Source organism: Cucurbita moschata, unplaced genomic scaffold (genome assembly GCF_002738365.1).
Source record: "Cucurbita moschata cultivar Rifu unplaced genomic scaffold, Cmos_1.0 Cmo_Scf00002, whole genome shotgun sequence".
Classification (NCBI taxonomy): domain Eukaryota; kingdom Viridiplantae; phylum Streptophyta; class Magnoliopsida; order Cucurbitales; family Cucurbitaceae; genus Cucurbita; species Cucurbita moschata.
This window is the reverse complement of record NW_019268518.1, coordinates 3,514,667-3,534,612: the sequence shown is the minus strand read 5'-3', so window position 1 is coordinate 3,534,612 and position 19,946 is coordinate 3,514,667. Positions and strand designations below refer to the sequence as shown.

Sequence of the window (19,946 nt, the reverse complement as noted above, 5' to 3'; positions counted from 1 at the left end):
AAAAAAAAAAAAAAAAAAAAAAAAAAAAAAAAAAAAAAAAAAAAACATCACCTTAAAACAAACAAAAACATTTGAGGTTGTTTGTAGCATATGTCAAAGTCTGTTTTGGTTACGATTCGAGATCGGTTTCGTTACGTTCTTGTTTTCATTTGATTTCTTCTCGATTGATGAAAACTCGTACCTGGCCTCCGGTGTCGGGTAGACCAAGAACATCAGCTTGTCCAAAGTATCCATGAGGAGACAAGATGACAATGTTGAAAATGGTGGGAAGCCAGCTGAAGAACTTTGCCATTTGTGTTGGATCATAGGCTTGGAGTATGTCAGACAGACATCTCATGGTTTCCTTTACTCTTCCAGCACAGTCTCCCCATCCTTTCTCAAAACCCCACTCCTTCAATCTGATTCCACAAAAGTTGGAAAAGATTATTACGATTACGAATGAAAATGACGGGTCATGCTAAATTATTACTATACTCGATAAAATCGAAAGCGATATTAGGGTTTCTCACCTAAGGTGGAAGTTTTCGTAAGGGGTGTCGGGAGGAAGTGTAGAAAGGAAAATATCCGCAAGAATCAACGTCGTTTGAAGTTTAGAAGCTGTGTTTAGAGTCTCGTTTAACATAAGTTTCTGTGACAAAAAAAGTAACAGTCAAATCCGAGCATAGCTTAGCTAGTTAAAACACATATTATCGACCTAAAGGTTAATGGTTTGAATCATACCACTCCTTGATACTCGAGGGATAACAAGTAATCGACGAGCGGTTGTGCATTCTCCAATTTGCCACTTAGGTTTGAGGTTAGAAACTTTGTAGTGTAGCTAAGACCTTCTCCAATTGAGGAGGGAATGGTTAAGTGAGGAGTTGTGAATTCAATGGCTCCAAAATCCACTTCCAATGCATGTTCATCATTTGCCCTAAAGGATTATCCATTTATGGAAACTAATTACACATTTTTTTATAAAACAAAATATATTTATAAAAAAAAAAAAACATATTATTACCATTCTTTGTCGTAAATAATCTCTTTTAATTTGAGAAATTCGGTTGAAGTGAGAGATTCGACTGAGAGATCGACCGCACTAACTCGAGCAAACTCCCAACGCCCTGGTTCTGGTCGAACAGCAAAAGCAACATACGGAGGAGTCACAATTGCCTCCTACACAAGTAATGAAAACATAACATAAAAGTTACGAGGAGACAATGAAAAGACAAAATAGAGAAAGAGCAACATGTTCGAGAAAGAAAATTATTGAATTCTCTCTCTCTCTAGTATATGTTGAGGATTATTGGGAGTGAGTCCCACATTAGTTAATTTAGTGGAAGATCATGAGTTTATAAGTGAGGAATACTATCTTCATTGGTACGAGAGCAAAACCACGAGAGTTTATGCTCAAAGTGGACAATATCATACCATTGTGGAGAGTCGTGATTCCTAACAGTATAAGATTGTTAGTCACACGGGTCAATCCCGAGAGAGAGAGAGAGAGATTAGAAGAACCTGAGTAGATGCGAAAATATGGCCAAGAACACCCTCCACATGCTCCATTTCCTCCATCAATTGCTTGAGCTTTAAGCTCCTATTCCCCTTCTCAACAAGCTTACCAAAGCATCTCTTCATAGAGTTATGGTTCAGCTTGAGTGCCTCTGGCATGCCATGAGCTATCAACTCAGGCCTCTTGGCAGCACCATTGTTCACAATTGAACCCATATTGTATAGCTGTTTCTTCTCTCACAAGTGCATTATGCAATGGTTGAACACAATGGGGCATTTATAGGAGAGGTAGGCCAAATGGGTTTGGTTTTGGTTGGCCAATGGCTTAGGGAATTTGATGTGTAGATGGAGCTTTAAAAGATTGGAAAAGAAAGAACATTATTGGAAAAAGGAAAAAGAATCTGTGGGTGAGATGAACTTGTTGGAACACAAAAACAAAACTGGTTTGGTTTGGTTTTGTTTGGTTTTGTTTCATAACTTTGGTAATTCATTGTCCTTTCCATGTAAAGAAATGAGTAATCGCTAGCTGATTCGATTTGGAGCTTCTTACATTTGCTTAATGCTAATCGCTTTAACATTGTCGAGTCAACTATCGTTTACCAGTGATTTAGATAAGAATCCTTCAAACGCGTCTGTTGGAGAGAAATTTACATATCTTTATAAGGAATGTTTTGTTCTCCTCTCCTACCGATTAAGGGTCAGCGTCTGATGATTGGCTCTGATATCATTCCGTTGGAAACGGGAACGAACCATTATTTATAAGAGCGTGGAAAACCGTGGCTGATGACAATATATACTAACGGTAGGCTTATACTGTTACAGTTTTGGTTGGGTTATCAAATAAATGAACATGGTCACGTTACTTACTTATCTTAAATTGCTTTTAAGAGTGAAGATTATTCTCATAAACTAACACGTAACGTTTTTTAATATGTTTTGTCATTTTTTACTATTCTGTGGTTGTGATTTAGGTCGAGTTTTTTAAAATAAAGCTACGAACACAAACCAAACTAGGGGCGTTTAAAAAATTTGTTAATCCAAAAAAAATTCGATCAACTTTATCCAAATGTAAGTGATTAGTTGGTTTCAAATAAATGAATCAAGATTTGGTATTTAATTACTCACCTCCTACGTTCATCTTTAGTATGCTTTTTTCTCACTTATGAAGTCAACTATTGTCCGATGAGATTTAGATGTAGTGCTTGATCGTTAAGCTGCAAACACAAATCAAAACTCGGGCTATTTACAAAATCAGATGACCCAAAAAAAATTGATGAACGTTGCAACGTTTATCTTAGATCGATAATCTCAATCCAATCTATACAGTTTAGATTGAAGTTTCTATGACTAAGTTATTAAAAAGAAATGTGCATCTTGTTGATATATATAGTAACTATCGATTCTTTCAAACCATTTTTAACTAAGATATTCTTAGGACCACTCTCGTTCGATCAGATCAAACTCAACCCATAAGCCAAACACGCTAAAAAAATGTCTCAATCAGATCGAACTCAACCCATAGACACTCTTATCTAATCATTGTTGATCGATGATTTGTGATTTAGATAGAACGCTTGAAAATTAAGCGACAAACACGAAGAACATTCCTAAATTACCTACCTTACTTTTGAATTATTGTGTGTCTTTTGTTAAGTGGTTGGAATCAATTTCTAAACCCACATTACTTTTTGAACATGCCTAAGCTACTTAAAAGCTTATTCTTTATTCCATGATTTAATGTCCTTTGCCAACCCACCAATTGTATTCCCATCAAATGGTTCAAAATAAACTAGCTTTTCAACACGTTCAAATTTACTGATCTTATAAATAATTTTTACGATCTTTACTTATAACATAAAAAATACAATAATTCTTTCTATGTTCGTCTCGAGATGATTATAAGGAACTGAAAAATATATCGAGTGACATTTACCTAATTCAATTAGGTCTATCGATAATACCGAACTTTCTGTTATAAGCATCTATGTAAGATAGGGTTTGAAAAGAACCCATTATTGATATTGTTTTCAAGTTTATTCTCACATCAAGAAGTACATGTGTTGCCAGTTCTACACGGTGACAAATGGAGGATATAAGGAGAAGAAAAGGAATGGGGTGCTAATAAGGTTCAAAGTTAATATTCTCGTTTTAAGAATAACACGAATACGACAAAAACAAGTGGCAGTTCCGATCTTGAGCGATTGATTTAAAAAATTGGAATGTCGTCTCGTGAACCTGCTATGACTTGAGGGTTGTGGGAATCTTCTCGTAACATTTAAAAATTTTGAATGTTCTTTTATCTCGTAAACTTACTATGACTTCTTTTAAAAAATTTGTATATTATTTTGTCTCTGTGAATCCGGCGTGCTTTTAGATATATATATAATTGAAGAAAGTATATTCTATGGTGTGAGAAGGTATATTCTATGGTGTGAAGTATATTCTATGGGTGTACGCAGTTTTTAAGAGGATATGAACCTTTGGGCGTTGAGAGAATGAGTAGTCATGCTCACTTTGGTAATCTATTCATTATGTTTTTTATTTGACTTTGACCGTCACTCGTATTCTCTACCTTCGGCTATAATGTTTATAGATTAGTTGTTCGTAAGTATGCTTCTCTCTCGATTCTAGTTTCGATCTTGATTTTCTATTAAGGTTTTTGGGGTTCAGTTTTCTTCACCCTCGGTTTTGTTGTCGGTGTATTACTACTGTTCTTTACCATCTTTAATGTTGGTGTTCTCGAAGGAGGAATCATTCCTATTGGATTTGCTCACGTCGAGTGTCGAGTGTCACAGCTCGAAATTCAAGACTTAGAATCAATTGTGTGATCGAGAGACTATGCGAGGAAAGAACGTAGAAAATAAATGAGGAAGAAGATTTTACGAAAAAAATTTAGTAATTAAGAAAAAAATTTTGGGGTAACAAAATGCATGATATGACTATGCATGATTGTGCAAGACTCATAGATGCTCTGGAGCACCCTCGCGCCAGTGACATCATTTACCTGAAAAAATGTAGAAAAGGATGAGTATAAGAATATCCGGTAAGCAACCTACTTGTAGGCTCTCTTCGTATCCATAACCTAGTAAGTATCCACAAGACCATACTACCACAAATATTGACAATCATCGTGGTCTCAAACACTGGGGCTGGGCCTGTTGGCAGCCCTTCGTGACCCTAAATGCACCATCTCTTAAAGGCATCTTGATCTAGACTTTGTCTAGGTCGATAAGTCTCTAGCATTCTAGTCTGAGCTCAATGTTTCTTCCTATTCTCAACAAGAAAGAAAATACAGACAATCGTATACTAGAGTTAACGTGCAATAGTCCTTGCAATATCAACACGCATGTTCGACGAGAGATAACATCCATCTTCACCTGGACTGGACTGCATGTTTCACAAAATTTCCTTCCTCCTTTCATGTACATTCAATATGATATTCTTAGCTCGTAATTAAGTATGCTTAATTTCTTATTTTAATTTATTTCCATCTTCTAAACCACTTGGTTTGACTTCCTAGGATTAGTGGTTTAGTAGCATGCAAGCTTATCTCGTAGGAAAATCCAAATGGTCATTTACCTCGTTCGCATGTGCCTTCCTGAGCTTGATCATCTTATCGGAGAAGTTTCCAAAAGTTCTAAGATTCTCTTAGAGTCGTAATTCACATAAGAATTGACTAGCAAACAAAAGTCAAATAGATGAATTTGGAACACTCACGCGCACTAAGGGGTCGCTACATGCATTTTCACGCACGAGAACCTTTGCACAGTCGCAAGTTCGACATAGTCGATCGAGTTGCAAGTCAGATCGCTTGGGTACTGAGTCGAGTTTAGGTCGACTTGGGACCGAATGGTTTACAAGTGTCAACTGCCAGGGCTAGACGCATATTTCCCATCGTTTTCTGCCATGTGTTGATGGTCGATTACACCAGGCTCCTCCATGCGTTGGGCGACAGGTGCGTTCAAACATTTTCTTTAAATTTTGGTAACATAACGCACACAACTTGGACGTATTATTTTGGAAATTATCAGATGACCTCACAACAAAATAAAGTCATTCAAAGTAACGTAAAACTCATGTTTATATCTCAAGAAATACCAAGACTCCTCGTACAACCAAAACAAAAAGGTCATAATTGTACCTTATGAGTCTTCAATTTTCTAGAGTGAATCTACCACCCAAATTTCTCTTCCCTTGCCAAAATAAGCCTCTATAGGGAGTTTTCTTGACTTTGATCTCAATGGTGAATTTGTGGCAGTTTTTACAATGAAGTCTAACGAGAAACACAACAAAGTACTCGTAACTTTTAATTTTAATGACAAAGTGAATTATACAACCAAAATTATTTAGGGTTTAGGGTTTTATTTCAAGATTCTGAGATGAAAAAGAGACAAACAAGAGATTATATAAAATCCATGTGTTGGAGAATCAATTTACTCTTTTGCCCTCAAAAATTCCTTCCCAAGAATAATATCGGAACCCTTATCGACATTTAATTTCCAATTTTTTCATCATTCCTATTGGTTGCTTCTTATTTTCCTTTTTACTTTTTATTTTCCTCAATTATTACCCATTTCTTATATTATTTTTCATTAATTTTGCTTTTGTTTTTATTATATGTTCCCTATTTATATTATATTGACGAAAATTTAATTTTTAAATAAACGGTACAAAAATATGACACAAAATAATTGAACCATACAGCCCCGTTGAATCAAGATATCAAAAGTCATTATCATCCGAGATAAAATGATATTCATTTGAGAATTTTAACATATATGAGAACTAGAGGGTAGAAACAACTAAGGAGTTCATATGAAGGTGCTAGGATCCAAGGGACTTTGGTCAACATAAACAAGTTATGGGGCTAGAGGAAAGATATAATTATGTTTCATGACCATTTATTGTAACTGATTTTTGTAGTAAATTCTGTGAAATGTTTTGTTTACTTGTATTATAATTTACTTAATAAAACACATGGTGTTTTAAATGATCAAAATTGTCGAGACTATTTTGATCCAATGTTAGGCTCGGACGCATTGTTAATGGGTTCTAGCACAAAGATTGGGCTGAAGCTACCGGCCCAAAGAGCAATGACAGTTTGATTCAAAGTAACCAAAAAAAGGTAAAATGCAGAAGTCAGGACAAACGTAATTTGATTAGAACCAGTTCATGGTTAAGATCGAAGGAGATGGATCAGACAAAAGTGTGAAGAACACACCAGCATAGAATAATCAGCGTCGATCATTTGGGGAAAGTGTCATCACTTCCATCTACGATTGGTAGTCATACATCTCAAACAACATTTGAAACAAATAGTGAAAGTAGAGCCTAAATTCAATTAACGACGCTAAATAAAAACATATACAATCAAATATCAATGAGAAATACAGCATTAAATTCTATGAAACTCAGTGCACCGAAAGACTATAAGACAAGGAAAATTCAAATAAAGAAAGATCGAAGAAGAAGGATCAGACGGAATGTGATATATACACCAGCATAGTATAATCAGCGTCGATCATTTGGGGAAAGTATCATCAATTCCAACTTCATCGCAATTATTCAGTTTAGCAACTGAATACAATCATCTTAAATCAACTAAAAGTACTAAAAGAGAAATGACAGTTCCTTTCGAAGAACACTAAAAAGTAGAATGGAAAAGTCAAAACGAATTCAAATTAAATCAAAATCAAATGAGATGGATCAGACAAAAGTGTGGTAACCACACCAGCACAGTATAATCAGCGTCGATCATTTGGGGAAAGTGTCATCACTTCCATCTGCGATTGATAATCATACATATCAAACAATGCAAAAGGCAACATTAAATCCGTAGCAAGTAGTAGTGGCCTTAAGCACGAAACTGAAACTCAAAGCCGGCTTCGTGTGGAAGCCATGAAGGCCTCTTTAGTTAACAGAATCGGAGCTGCTATCACGGCGGCTCATGCAAAGCAACCGACAATGAAACAGAGTCTAACGGATGCCAGTAATCAGTATCCGACACCATTAAGTCCACTACGAAAAGAAAATGGTTTACCTCTTACGAATCAAAACCCTAACGCCCATAGTGAAGATTGGCCGCATGAAGAAGACGATTGTTGGTGTGATAGATAATGCGCTAAGAAGCTTATATATAGAAACAGAGGGGCTGCAATGTTCGCTTCCAAACCCTAAAATTGCTTATTAGGGTTTACAGATCTATCGTTTTATATCATGCCACGTGTACGGTCCGATTTTCCTTTTTATCAGCCGTTTACATTTTTTTGAATAAAACTATCGTAAAGAATGATATAGCATTACTTGATTAATTTATGAGATTAGATGTTTGAATCTAACGACCATTGTTGTTCGGGCGACCTTGACTATCCAAGTCCAATAAAGGTTCAATTTGGTTGAATTTTTAAAAAAAATTGACAAATTTAGTTTGTTTTACAGGTTGACATTTTTTGGTCGAGTCAATTCGACCAACCCAAAATTAGAGTTACAGCCCAATTCAATCTTACTATACTTTAAAAAAAAAAAATTAAGAATATAATGTTCATTGAGGTTAGTGGTGTGATTGGTGTGATATGACTCGTTCATGATTGATATTTGAACTTTATAAAATTTTAGTTATTAATAATAAGTAGGGTTTTGTTAAATAATTATAAATAAAAATAAAAAAGAACGACCCAGCAAATCCAACCCAAATCGAAAAATAGAGAATTAAGTTGGGTTGTGAATTCTATTCGAGTTGTTCGGGTTATATTTAGTTTTAGATTTTTAACTAGATCGATATTCATATTCAAACTCTTTTAGATTTTTTTTTTCTCTCACTAACAATTAGGTTAAGATAATCAAGACCAAATTGAATAGGACGCCACGAACCGACATGGTCCCGTAGGAGGTCGACCAAATGTCGACCTTGGTCTCGTGTCAAGGCTGAGGGGGTTGATTAGGGGCCTCGACCCAAACTATTCTCTTTTCCTTTACCACATGTATTGAGCTTCTTTTCCACTAGTTTCGTGGCTAACTTTATTTGACTAATGAAGGAGAGTCACTATATAATTAAGAACATGTTAATATACAAGATTTTGGTGCAAGTTCATGAAGGGCCAAGGAGAGACCTTGCATAAGCCATTGGTAGTGCCAACATTTTCTTGGCTTTGCTCACATATGCCCTCTTCGTGAAGTTGTTGTAGTCATTTGCTTCAATCTCGTCCAATATTTGCCGATATAGTAGCAATGAAGCCCACACCTACAAGCATTATGGCTACCATTCACATTTCAAGCACAATGACTAATAGAACGAATGATGGACGTTCGATCAAAATGGATAGCAAAATGAAGAAGAAAAGTAAAAGAAACATTGGATTGTTTACCGGCCATCTGCTAGCGTTACTAAGCTCCAACACTCCTTTTTCGGCCTCATCGAAGAACGTTCGAGCTCGTTTAATTTGACTCTTCATGAAGTTCCTCCATTTATCAGTTACTCTTCCAGCAAATATATCCTCCTCTGAAATTCCTGCCTGTGCTAGCTCATCTTGCGGTAGGTAGATTCTTCCTCTTCTAGCACTTTACAATACCGTAAATAAATCCCGTTAAAGAAAACGTCTTTTGCACCTGTTTATGCACTTTAATCGACAATGGTTATGGTCGTTATTGTGATATCCGACATTGGTTGGTGAGGAGAACGAAACACCATTTATAAGGGTGTGTAAACCTTTCCCTAGCTTGAGGAGAAGTCTCAAAGGGAAAGCCGAAAGAAGACAATATCTGCTAGAGGTGGACTCGGGCAGTTCCAGTTCTAGAGTTTAGACTTGTTCTACGACGTTCTTTTTTACTTTAACATTAAGTTTACACTATATGTTGATTTCACCCCTATCCGTGAATGTTTGAGCTAGCGTGTGTGTACTACTAATGTCATGAGAGAGCCGTCTATGTTGCGGATTATTGGGAGTGAGTCCCACGTTAGCTAATTTAGGGAATGATCATAGGTTTATAAGTAAAGGAATACATCTCCATTGGTATGAGGCCGCTTTTGGGGAAGCCCAAAGCAAAGTCACGAGAGCTTATGCTCAAAGTGGACAATATCATACCATTGCTTCCTAACAGTCTGACCCTACTATGTTTGATTGCCTAATGTCGTTGTAATGGTTTGAACTAGTTCCCTCTAAGTTCTTAACGATTATCGAGCTGACCCTACTATGTTTGATTGCCTAATGTTGTTGTAACGGTTTGAACTAGTTCCCTCTAAGTTCTTAACGATTATCGAGCTGACCCTACTATGTTTGATTGCCTAATGTCGTTGTAAGGGTTTGAACTAGTTCCCTCTAAGTTCTTAATGATTATCGAACTTACTTAAAGATTAGTTAAGACATGAACCAGCTTAGGAAACATTACACTAGAGTCAACAAGGGCAGTGAACTTACTCTTCTCCAACATCTCTGAGAATGTTTGTAAGCTGGTTAGCAATGCCTAAAGCCAAAGCAGCATTGTACACACTCTCTGTGCTTGCTTGCGAGTCAGGTGCAATGCCCATCACAGGAACGCTCATCAACCCAACTGTTCCAGCAACATAATAACAGTAGAGATATAGTTCGTCGAAATTTTTGTATCTCGACTTCCTTAGATCCATTCTCATCCCTTCGATCATATCTTTAAACGGCTGCAAAAATCGAAACGTATTAGACTTCATCCAACTTCATAGCCAAACACCATCTCTACTAGAGGTACGAAGATTTCATATGGCTATGATGTCGATTGAACCATAGCTGACCTGAATGTCGACAGGAAACTTAGTAAGAGTATCCGCTAAAGCGGCGTCGAGCATATCAAAAGGCCTCCCTTGGAAAAGCTCTTCCAGCCTTGCCTCCCATCTATCCAATGCTGATGGTGTTATGTGTGAAGCATTTGGTCCATCAACAAGCTCATCTGTCCTCCTACACCACACTTGAAGCCAACAACAAACGAGGACACTCAGTACAAATTGTGTTACGATCGCACAATAACGTACATACTCAATCTAGATGAACACAAAGAATAAGAGAGAGAAAATGCAAGGAGGCAAGTTCTACTATGTATAACAAAAGCTATAGATAACAGTCGGCTCTATAACCGAACAGATTGCGCACCGACATCATGTCGATCAAAGCTACAAAGGCCAAGCAAAGGAAATTCAAATATAATAGTTCACTACCACTTACCATATATTGCCCAAATAGCTTTTTGTCTCTCGGGAGTCATCAGCATAGTTCCTAAAAAGAAGAACAAAAAGACATGAAATCAGACAAGAATTTAAGTAACAAATTTTGAGTAAGAAAAATGATAACAAAAAGGCTAACCCAGATAAAATGTCTTGGCATACTCCGCACAAACTTCACCACAGCGATCATAAGCTTCGTTCAACAAGCTCAGAGTCCCAGGAAGAACAATATCCGACTTCACATCCAATTCTCCGGCGGTCCTCAGCTGCCGTTTCACCAGAGCCGCCTGTTTCATAACCACGTCGTACACCTTTTTCTCCGACGAGACGGTCATTGCTCCGGCGGGATTCACCACCATACTTGCAGCAATAACTGGGTACTTCAATTGTGAGGAGCGAGAGTAATTCCCCCATTTGTGTCTCTTTTTCATCATTTTCGCCGCTCGATTTCGGGAAAAGAATCTCGAAGAATCGGGAATTTGAGATCCATCTCGGACTGAATCAAGAAATCCGAAGCTCGATGGGGAAATTTCGACGTTGGAAGAGACAACCAACGACGAAGCAAAAGACATATCAATCGATTTTCAAAATTTCACTCCCTCACTCGATGATTCGAATCTAGAAATAACGAATCGCAGAGTAATCGAGAAACCCAATTGGAAAATGAAGTGGAAAAAGGAAGTTAAATCCAATTGAACCGTCCAAGAAATTCCTAGCAATGCTTTGACACGGAGGAAGCTCCCCACTTAGTTTCTCTTTTGTATCGCGCCTGTAATTCGTCCAAAAATTTATAGTTTAAAAAACAAGCACAACCAAAACAGAGTACAATAAATTAATATAAGAACCCGATTATGTGGACATAAAATAAACTTCGTGACCAGCCAACACCTAACACTCACATGGTGATTATCCTCAGATTTCTTCGAAATTTGACTAGAATATGAACAGAAACGAATCCCCAAAATAAAAAACAAGAACAGCAGAATCACTTACGATTGTTGAAGAACAGCAATGGAGGAGGGAGGAGAAACGAACCGCCAAGGGAGGGAGCTCTCTGTTTCGATTCAACTTTGAAGATTGATTGTAATATAAAAAGGCGATTGAAATGAAATGGGTGTTGTTTTGTTTGTTTTTTTGTGGCGCATTTGAGTTGAGGCCACTGTGCGCTTTTCGGGGTTTTGGTGGTGGATGGTTGCTGTAATGGAGTCTTGATCGTTGCTGGAAGAATATGGTCCGCAAACTGCGTCGAGCCCGTCCAGTTTTTGCTTTTTCTGCAAGTTGCCGCTCAGTTTTAAATTGGGGCTGAGAGTGTGGGTCAAATTGTAGCTTGCCCAAAAAAATATTACATTTTTATTTCCGTCCATTCAATACGCGAGTAAGTATCGATATCTTCTAGCTCTTCGAACTCATACTCCTTCGTAAGATTTTGGGTTCATTTGCTATTGTAGCTACAATGGAAGATTTAAAGTTCGTGGGTCTAACTTCTTCTACACGAACCAGTCGGCAATTCCCTTGTTAGACCGCTCTAGCTTGGTACTGTATCAGCGCTCGACTACGTCTTGAGCCCTATCCAAACTAAGGCAATTTTTACATATTCGCTTTGTCGGCCTTACTTAATGTTAAATTATTATCGTCTATGATGTTCATTTGTTTGTATCTTTTGAATATCGCTATAATTATTGAAAATAAATTAACGACGTTATTGAATAATTTGTCTGAAAAGGAAAAAAGTGTGATGTCATGCCATTGGTATGAAGATAAAGGGAGAAGCGTGAGAGTGTAGGAAGAAGATGACACGTGGACAAGCCAGCCCAATCAGCTGATGATAACGTTATCAAAAATTCACCCTACCGCACTAACGAGATACATTGTACACCTAAATAGCACACGTGGCAGACATGTAAGCCCATGAGATCCGGTACTAATGGTTACCGACCCATAAAAGGACACATGCCTAGGCCTAGATTTAATGATCATAATTTGAACACTAAATTAATAAATAAAATATTCAATAATAACCTTTAATTTTTTAAAAAGTAAAAAAAAAAAAAAAAACCATTTATATATAATTTTAGATAAAAACCTAATATTTTATTTTAAAATATACTTAAAACTTTAATAAATATCTATAAAATTTTCAAATAACATTAACACCATCCACCTATATAAATAAATATTAAAAAAAGTTATTATCGTTAATGTATGAACAAAATAATTATTTTAGAGATATTTTATTTATTTATTTTACTTTTAAAAATTCATTAATATTTTAGTAACGATATTATTAACGTTTTAAAAAGTTTAAATATGTATTTTAAGTTTTTTAAGAAATTTGAAGGTATTTTTTATATTCTTACACAAAAATTAAAAAATATTATTGAAACTTTTGAAAATGTCAGAGTATTTTATAAATAATTTTGAAAATTAAAAGATATTTTTTAAATCTTTTAAAGTTAGAGAGTCTTACCTCAAACAAATTAATAATTAAATTATGTTATTTACCAATTTTGTTCAGATAATTCCAGAGAAATATTTTTAATACCATATTTATATTCAAAGTAGAATTATAATTTAGAGTATACTATTAAATAATATTTTTGTAATAGAAATAAATATTTTATATTACGTAGATTAATAATATTTTTTTGTCTAGATTTTTTTTTAAATTCGATTGTATTTTAATTTAAATATAATCAAATTAAAATAAAAAAAAGTTGTAGCTATATGGTCCAATTTAAATATTTGATATTTATTTAGTTTTCTAATTTTTTTAATAAAAATTAAATTTATAAATATCAATTTAAATGGTCATATATATATAGACAATAAATTAATTTTAAATTAAATTTAATTAAGTACAATTTAAAAAGTGTCTTAAAAGACCTAAATTAATATAACTTCAAATGCAATTATAATAAAATATAAATTAAGTAATTTATATTTTTTTTCGCAATATATTTATTAGTAATAACTAAAATAGGATTAGATTATAACTAAGTAAACGAAATTTCTTAAAATATAATTTAAAAAGTAATTAATTAGGTGTGATTTTTCTTAAAATATTGATTATAATTATGAAAACACACATTCAAGATTGGGCCTGGGCCTGGTATTGGGCCCAGGATATACAGTTTGAAGCCTGGCCCACATTTCGATCGTCAATGAGAAAGGCAAATTTATATTTTTCTGTAATGAGTCGGGCGAAGAGAGTAGCGAAAGCTGGAAGCATTTTTTTTTGTCGAATGCTTTCGGGACTTTAACGCTGGTTCTGGCGGAAGAAACCCTAGAAGAGACCGAGAAAAAGAAGAGCAAGAACAGAAAGTGAGAGAGTTCAATTCAGTCGATCGGATCCAAATCAGTCTTCCAATTCCATTGTATGTACGTCGAATTTCCTATTCATTGCAATTTTCAATGTTGTTGAAGACTTGTTATGTTTCGTGTGTCGTCATGTGTCGCTGCGCCTTTTGGTAGGAAATAACGTCATTTAGTCATTGTTTCTTCGATGTTTTGTGGATTTCTTCCTTTTCTGTTTGCTTTGGCGTTTGCCATGTTGGTCGCTTGAAACATTATGTTCAATGCGTTGATGTATTTGCGATTGAGTTTGGCAACTGAGTTATGTTGTTGCTGCGTGAGCTCTATGGTTTCTAATGTTAAGGTCGGCTTTTTTTGTTAAGGGAATCGGAAGATTGATGCTTCTGAATTCTGGGAAGGATTATATTTATGAGGATTCCAATTTAGATACGAGGCCAAGGTCTATTCATGGGACTTGTTAAGTGTTGGTTCGTCATGGCATAACTATGTCTGTTTGGTGCGTATATTACAGGAAAGGTTTTCGAACATTGTGCTCCTGAATCTTTTGATCCAACATCCAGAGCTTTGCAGGGTGTATTCGTGACTCACTTTTCCTGCGATAATGGATCCTGGGCGCTATGGTCTTCAACAAGGATGGGATAATAACAGCGTAATTGTGGTTTCCTCCTTAATAATCACCTATATGGATGATAATTCCCGAAATTATTAGGGCTATGTGAATGTCCATTTCTTTTCCGGCATCTCATCTTTAAAGAAAAAAATGAGAGAAAGACTTGGGGCATTGAGGATGTGGACTGGATTTGCCTAACCTCATAAGAACATTTGACTATTTGTGCTGACATAGCTTATTCTCTTGAATCCACAGGCTTTGGAGGGTTATGGTAATGTTCACGAGCCAAACTTCCGGTGAGTAATAACTCTTTATCATCATTGGAAAGAATATTTGAACATGTTTGGGAAGAATTGTTCGTTCATAAATCTCATAAATCTTAATAGCATCGATGTATATCCAATGGGTGATTAAGTGAGTTTTTTTTTGTACTTCTACTCGGATTCTCGTTCATATTAGGTTGCTTTGTCCAAGTTTACTTTTTGTTCTTGTTCTGTTGCATAGGTTTCTTCCATCCCATTTCTTTTATCATTTTTGCAGGGTTGGCGGAGCATATGATGAACGAAGGTTTTTAGATGAACGATACACAAGAGATAACAGTTATCCAAGAGATGCCTTTCACCATGATATTGCCAATAGGGAAGACTATGCCCCACCAGCACCTTCAGCTTCTGGCCTTTGGTCTCAATCAAGGAGGAGAAGTTATGAAGATGACTACCCTATTGATAGGGGATCAAGACGATATGAAAGACCATATAATGAGTCATACCATGACTTGGATGCTTTTAATGAACATGAAATTGATACATATCAGGATTTTGATAGATCTCGTGATGGTTATCGTAGTGTTAGTAATCTTCGTGATCATGGAGTTGACAGGCTAGATCGATTTGGGAGTCGTGAGCGTGATGATTATGTGTACGATGATTATGACTACAAGTCTAATGTGGCTCATCCAAAGAGAGATGATAGTTATGAGAGGGATTATGACCATGGACGGTATCGATATGATTCTGATTATGATAGAGGTAGTAGAAGAGAGGGTAACTGGAGAAGAAGGGAATCACGTGATCGTGAACGTGACAAGAGATGTTCTAGTTGGGATAGGGATCAAAGTCCTCATAGAAGACATGATAGGTCTAAGTCTCGTGGGCGTGATTCTCATTCTAGATCAAGATCTCCTCGAAGTCGAAGCCATGGACGAAATTATCGAGAGGATAGTTACGATGACGATCGCCAAGAAAGGTCTGAGAGGCGAAGAGATCGAGAAGAGAAACGAGACCGTGAGCATTATTCAGTGGTATTCTTTCTTGGTCTCGGTCTATTCTGTTTACTCATTATTTATGAGAGAATAAAACTGAGTGATTTTTAACATTTTCATGCAGGCTCCATCTGCCACTGTAGTTGTGAAGGGTCTTTCTCAAAAAACCACTGAAGAAGATCTCTACCAAATCCTTGTAATATTAAGCTTGATATTTTATTTATAATGTTTGTGGCTCACATAGTAGCTATAAACTTTGTAATATTTTTATAATGTGCTTCATCATAGGCTGAATGGGGACCCCTCCGTCATGTACGTGTGATCAAAGAGCGCAATTCTGGCATTTCACGTGGTTTTGCATTTATTGATTTCCCTTCAGTGGTAACCACAATTTTCAAATTGTATTGGTTAATTATATTATATTTTCTGGGTGGATATGTATAATTTTTCTTATTGATGAAATAGGGAGCAGCACAAACAATGATGGACAAGATTGGTGATGATGGACTAGTTGTTGATGGCAGGAAGCTTTTCTTTGAGTACAGGTTTGTTCAGTTTATCACTGAATTGGATAAGGCTAGCATTTGTCTAATTGTCTAGGTTTCTTTTATGTTATTTATTTTTTACTTGCCTGGAGTTCAGAATACTGGGTTCTATGAGAATCAGTCTTCGCTGAATTTTTTTTCAGGTCTTATTGTCATTTTTATTGAATGTAGGCTTCAGAGAGTCCATGATTTATTTTTTGCTCTAGCTTATTTTTATTTCATCTATTATGTATTGCAGTAGTAAGCCAACTGGGGGTGCAGGAGGATCTTTTGCTGCAGAAAATACTATGAGATCTGGTTATTTTAGCAAGAATATGGCAATGCCATCTGATTGGATGTGCACAATCTGTGGCTGTGTAAATTTTGCAAGGCGAACATCTTGCTTTCAGGTTTTTGCCAATATTTCTTCTATATTCTTCTACTTTTGATAATTGTTTCAATTGTAGAGATCTTTAACTATGTTTCTGGTACATGGGTTGTGTACTTGGTAGTTTGACGTACATATGTGGAAACAAGAAGCTCATTTCATTTGAGTGATGAAGCATTATAATCTAAACCATAAATAATAATTCTATATAGCTTCCCAAATGAAATAAGCAATCTCAGTAACTATAATTATGAAAAAGTTGACTAATCCCTCCATGAGGGTGCTTAATGCCTCCTGATTGCGATTCTCTCACTATTATTCTTAGGAAATTGGTCTCTCAAACCGTATCCCCCAATATTCTAGTCTTTGCCTGTGTTGATCTGGAGTATTTTAACTTTGTGTGTGGACCACTGCTTCGATTCTATTATAAATTACATATGCGAAGTGTAGGTTCATCTTTTTTGGAAGTAAATGCTTAGGGTTCTTGTTGTCAATATAGAGTTAATTAATATGAAATAAGTTTTTGGTGGTTCATACCTTATTTATGTTTCTTGGTTTTTCGATTTCTTGTTTAATTTGCCCCTGTGATTGTCTGATAAGAATAACAATCTTTTTATTGTAATTGGTGAAAGTGGTTTTATATATGGCAGCCGTGGGATAAATATTTATATATAGGAAGTATTGGACTAAATCCTGAAGCTTTAAATCTCTAATTTTGGGCAAAGGGACATCTCGTTCATTTAAGGACAGACGTGTTAATATTGAAAAAACCACAATTGTTTTATGCAGTGTAATGAACCTCGGACTGATGATGCTCCACCGGCAGATATTAATATGTCTAATCAATCATCTTTAGGAAAGAAAGGACAAGAAGCAGGTCTGTGTATAGTTCGTCATCAGGTTGTTTCTATTTTATTCCCTTGTGATGAAGTTATCTGAATTTGATTTTAAGTAGGTCCAACTCATGTTTTGGTTGTTCGCGGATTGGATGAAAATGCGGATGAGGAAATGCTTCGCTATGAATTCTCTAAACATGCTCCTATTAAGGTACATTAAATAAATTGTCGAAATTTCATTTTTCTAATAATCACTTAATTGGAGTTGGACAAATTTTCAACTTAGACGAGAAAATTTGGTTCAAAATATCTCTTAAACCAGCTATAAACACATTTAACTTCACTTGGATTTCGTGTATTTTGGCCTTTGTTATCTTTGCAAGTTCTATGAGGTCTTGACAGTGTTAATACTATACGTTATAATGACATTTTCTTTTTAAAAAAATATTTGCAGGACCTTCGTTTGGTTAGGGACAAATTCACTCATGTTTCTAGAGGGTTTGCATTTGTTCATTTCCATTCGGTAAGCTTGCTTTTTTAGTTGGATATGTAATGTGAACTTTTTGTTGTTCTACAAAATTGATGGTACCAAATGTTGATGCATCTCCTTCTCTGTGCTTTGTGACATTATTTTAACGTGTTTTCTGGAGATTGATTTATTTCTGCAGAGGGAGATTTTACAGTCTACTATACTTGAAAATCAGGAATACATTATTGATGACAAAATTATTGCTGCCATCCTTATAACCAGCAAAGTAGTGCTTAATAATTGTGTTTTGTTTCCTATCCAAAAAAGTTGTGACCTGTTTTCTGATGCATGAAGGAGATAAGTGGAGTGGGCCTCTGTACTTAGCTTAGTGGAATCTCTCTCTGTCTCATCACATTTGTGTGTTATTTCAATTTTTGCTTGCTTAATTTTTATTTTTTATTTTTGCGTGAAAAGATCAATTTAGCACACATAAACAGACAGAGAAGCTATATTTTGTTATGAGATTTGTATTTTTTTTGTAGGTGGAGGATGCTACAAAAGCTCTTGATGCCACAAATGGCACAACCCTCGAGAAGAATGGACAAATTTTACGAGTAGCATATGCTAAGAGCATTCTTGGTCAAGGATCAGGACCATCTGGATCTTCACAGTCAAGTAGCCTTGCAGCTGCTGCAATTGAGGCTGCGACATTTGCTCAGCAGGTATTTTGAAGCTATTTTATTTTTCACCCCTTAAATGATTTTCATGAAAACTTCAATTTTATCTGCTTTTTTTAGACTGACTTTTAGGTGTAACTTCTGTTGCAGTTAACATTATCTAACTTTTTTTTAAAAAAAAACCAGGGTTTAGTATACACAAGTATTGAAGTAGGTATACCCACATGCAAATAAGCATAATTCATAACTAAATATTTTTTATGTTGGTCTTGTTGCTATAAATAACAAAAATGCATTACTCTTAACAAGTATAAGTTTGACGTGATGAAGGAGGGAGCTATGCAAAATGTATACCTCTTCGTTCTCCTGTTAAGTTGATGTCTGAAATCTTTATTTCTAACAAATTTCTGCTGTAATCACCCTTCGCTATATGAACAAGTATTTAGTAGATACGTGATTCATAAGTCTTGGTATCAACGGGATCCAAATTAGCACTATCTTTACTTCTAGGGTATTTTGTGCATGATTATTCTTTCATGTGTTTTTTAGTATGATGCTGTTGGATGGGCACCAAAGGAATACAACCCAGATGACAAACAATCCAATGGTGGCCAGGAACTAGGAGGTAAGGAGGTGGCAATTCAAAGTCATGGTTCGGCTCCACAATCCGGCTTTGTGTGGGATGAAGCATCAGGTTACTATTATGATGCTGCTTCTGGGTTCTACTATGACGGAAATACAGGTATGTCCCTTGATGGAGCTTACCCTTATCCCATTGCAACTAATTTGAGCCTGTTATTTATAATATTTTTGCCATTATTTGCTTGCTTGCTAATTTCTGTTTTTAATCTTCTTGGCCTTTGAGTGGAAATCTTAACATCCTCCTGTACCCATGTTTTTTATGTTGGCCGGAAGTCTTGTTTCCTACAGAAAAGAGGATACTAGGATGAAAGGACTGCAATTGATTAGGATTAAGTTCAGTATTGGCTTAAGTGTTTGGGGTGGCGAAGGAATTTTGAAGGAAATAATGAGCTGTATTAGAGAGTTGAAGGAGCTTAGAGAAGTTTGATTTGAAAGTTTATCTTGAAACTCTATCCCTAGCTCAATTTTTTGGAAACGAGGATCGAATACCAGTTTATTTCCAAGGGGGTTTTTGGTTTTTGGGAAGAGAACAAAAAAAAAAAAAAAAAA

The 19,946-nt window shown here is 35.7% G+C and overlaps 3 protein-coding genes, 1 long non-coding RNA gene and 3 other non-coding genes across 12 annotated transcripts in view; 1 reads left to right on the top strand and 6 right to left on the bottom strand.

The window, feature by feature from the left end:
- Positions 1-1,806, bottom strand: part of LOC111462013 (sucrose synthase 5-like) — a 4,641-nt gene extending 2,835 nt beyond the window's left edge. The window contains exons 1-5 of the mRNA XM_023105663.1: positions 1,498-1,806; positions 1,001-1,155; positions 721-913; positions 510-628; positions 182-398 (exon numbers count right to left, since the gene is read on the bottom strand). Coding sequence (XP_022961431.1) covers positions 182-398; positions 510-628; positions 721-913; positions 1,001-1,155; positions 1,498-1,707 — 894 coding nt within the window. The 5' untranslated portion in view covers positions 1,708-1,806. The remainder of the gene's footprint in view (positions 1-181; positions 399-509; positions 629-720; positions 914-1,000; positions 1,156-1,497) is intronic.
- A 4,588-nt stretch (positions 1,807-6,394) lies between these two features.
- On the bottom strand, positions 6,395-7,797 carry LOC111455881. The gene is made up of 2 exons (XR_002712648.1): positions 7,532-7,797; positions 6,395-7,274 (listed from the first exon to the last, which is right to left on the bottom strand). It is a non-coding gene; the product is annotated as an uncharacterized LOC111455881 (long non-coding RNA).
- Positions 6,683-6,764, bottom strand: LOC111431431. The gene has a single exon (XR_002708491.1). It is a non-coding gene; the product is annotated as a small nucleolar RNA Z103 (small nucleolar RNA).
- On the bottom strand, positions 6,966-7,041 carry LOC111431436. The gene has a single exon (XR_002708492.1). It is a non-coding gene; the product is annotated as a small nucleolar RNA Z103 (small nucleolar RNA).
- On the bottom strand, positions 7,193-7,274 carry LOC111431423. The gene has a single exon (XR_002708489.1). It is a non-coding gene; the product is annotated as a small nucleolar RNA Z103 (small nucleolar RNA).
- Positions 7,798-8,455: 658 nt separating the features above from the next.
- On the bottom strand, positions 8,456-12,129 carry LOC111463934 (phytoene synthase, chloroplastic-like). Its single transcript, XM_023107915.1, has 7 exons — positions 11,672-12,129; positions 10,818-11,447; positions 10,680-10,730; positions 10,253-10,425; positions 9,906-10,141; positions 8,856-9,048; positions 8,456-8,731 (listed from the first exon to the last, which is right to left on the bottom strand). Exons 2-7 carry the CDS (start codon positions 11,248-11,250, stop codon positions 8,579-8,581), a joined length of 1,239 nt encoding a protein of 412 aa, XP_022963683.1. The 5' UTR covers positions 11,251-11,447; positions 11,672-12,129; the 3' UTR covers positions 8,456-8,578.
- Positions 12,130-13,883: 1,754 nt separating this feature from the next.
- The window catches only part of LOC111458045 (SUPPRESSOR OF ABI3-5), a 9,095-nt gene continuing 3,032 nt past the window's right edge, over positions 13,884-19,946 (top strand). For 2 of the 6 annotated variants that reach the window (XM_023100545.1, XM_023100579.1), the window contains exons 1-13: positions 13,884-14,052; positions 14,502-14,639; positions 14,856-14,896; positions 15,141-15,900; positions 15,986-16,057; positions 16,150-16,242; positions 16,327-16,406; positions 16,645-16,795; positions 17,563-17,650; positions 17,729-17,820; positions 18,064-18,132; positions 18,621-18,800; positions 19,305-19,497. In XM_023100545.1, the coding sequence (XP_022956313.1) occupies positions 14,592-14,639; positions 14,856-14,896; positions 15,141-15,900; positions 15,986-16,057; positions 16,150-16,242; positions 16,327-16,406; positions 16,645-16,795; positions 17,563-17,650; positions 17,729-17,820; positions 18,064-18,132; positions 18,621-18,800; positions 19,305-19,497 (1,867 nt within the window). In that variant the 5' untranslated portion in view covers positions 13,884-14,052; positions 14,502-14,591. Of the gene's footprint in view, positions 14,057-14,352; positions 14,640-14,855; positions 14,897-15,140; positions 15,901-15,985; positions 16,058-16,149; positions 16,243-16,326; positions 16,407-16,644; positions 16,796-17,562; positions 17,651-17,728; positions 17,821-18,063; positions 18,133-18,620; positions 18,801-19,304; positions 19,498-19,946 lie in introns of all 6 variants that reach the window. The other 4 variants (XM_023100575.1, XM_023100553.1, XM_023100567.1 and 1 more) reach the window with 4 other exon arrangements.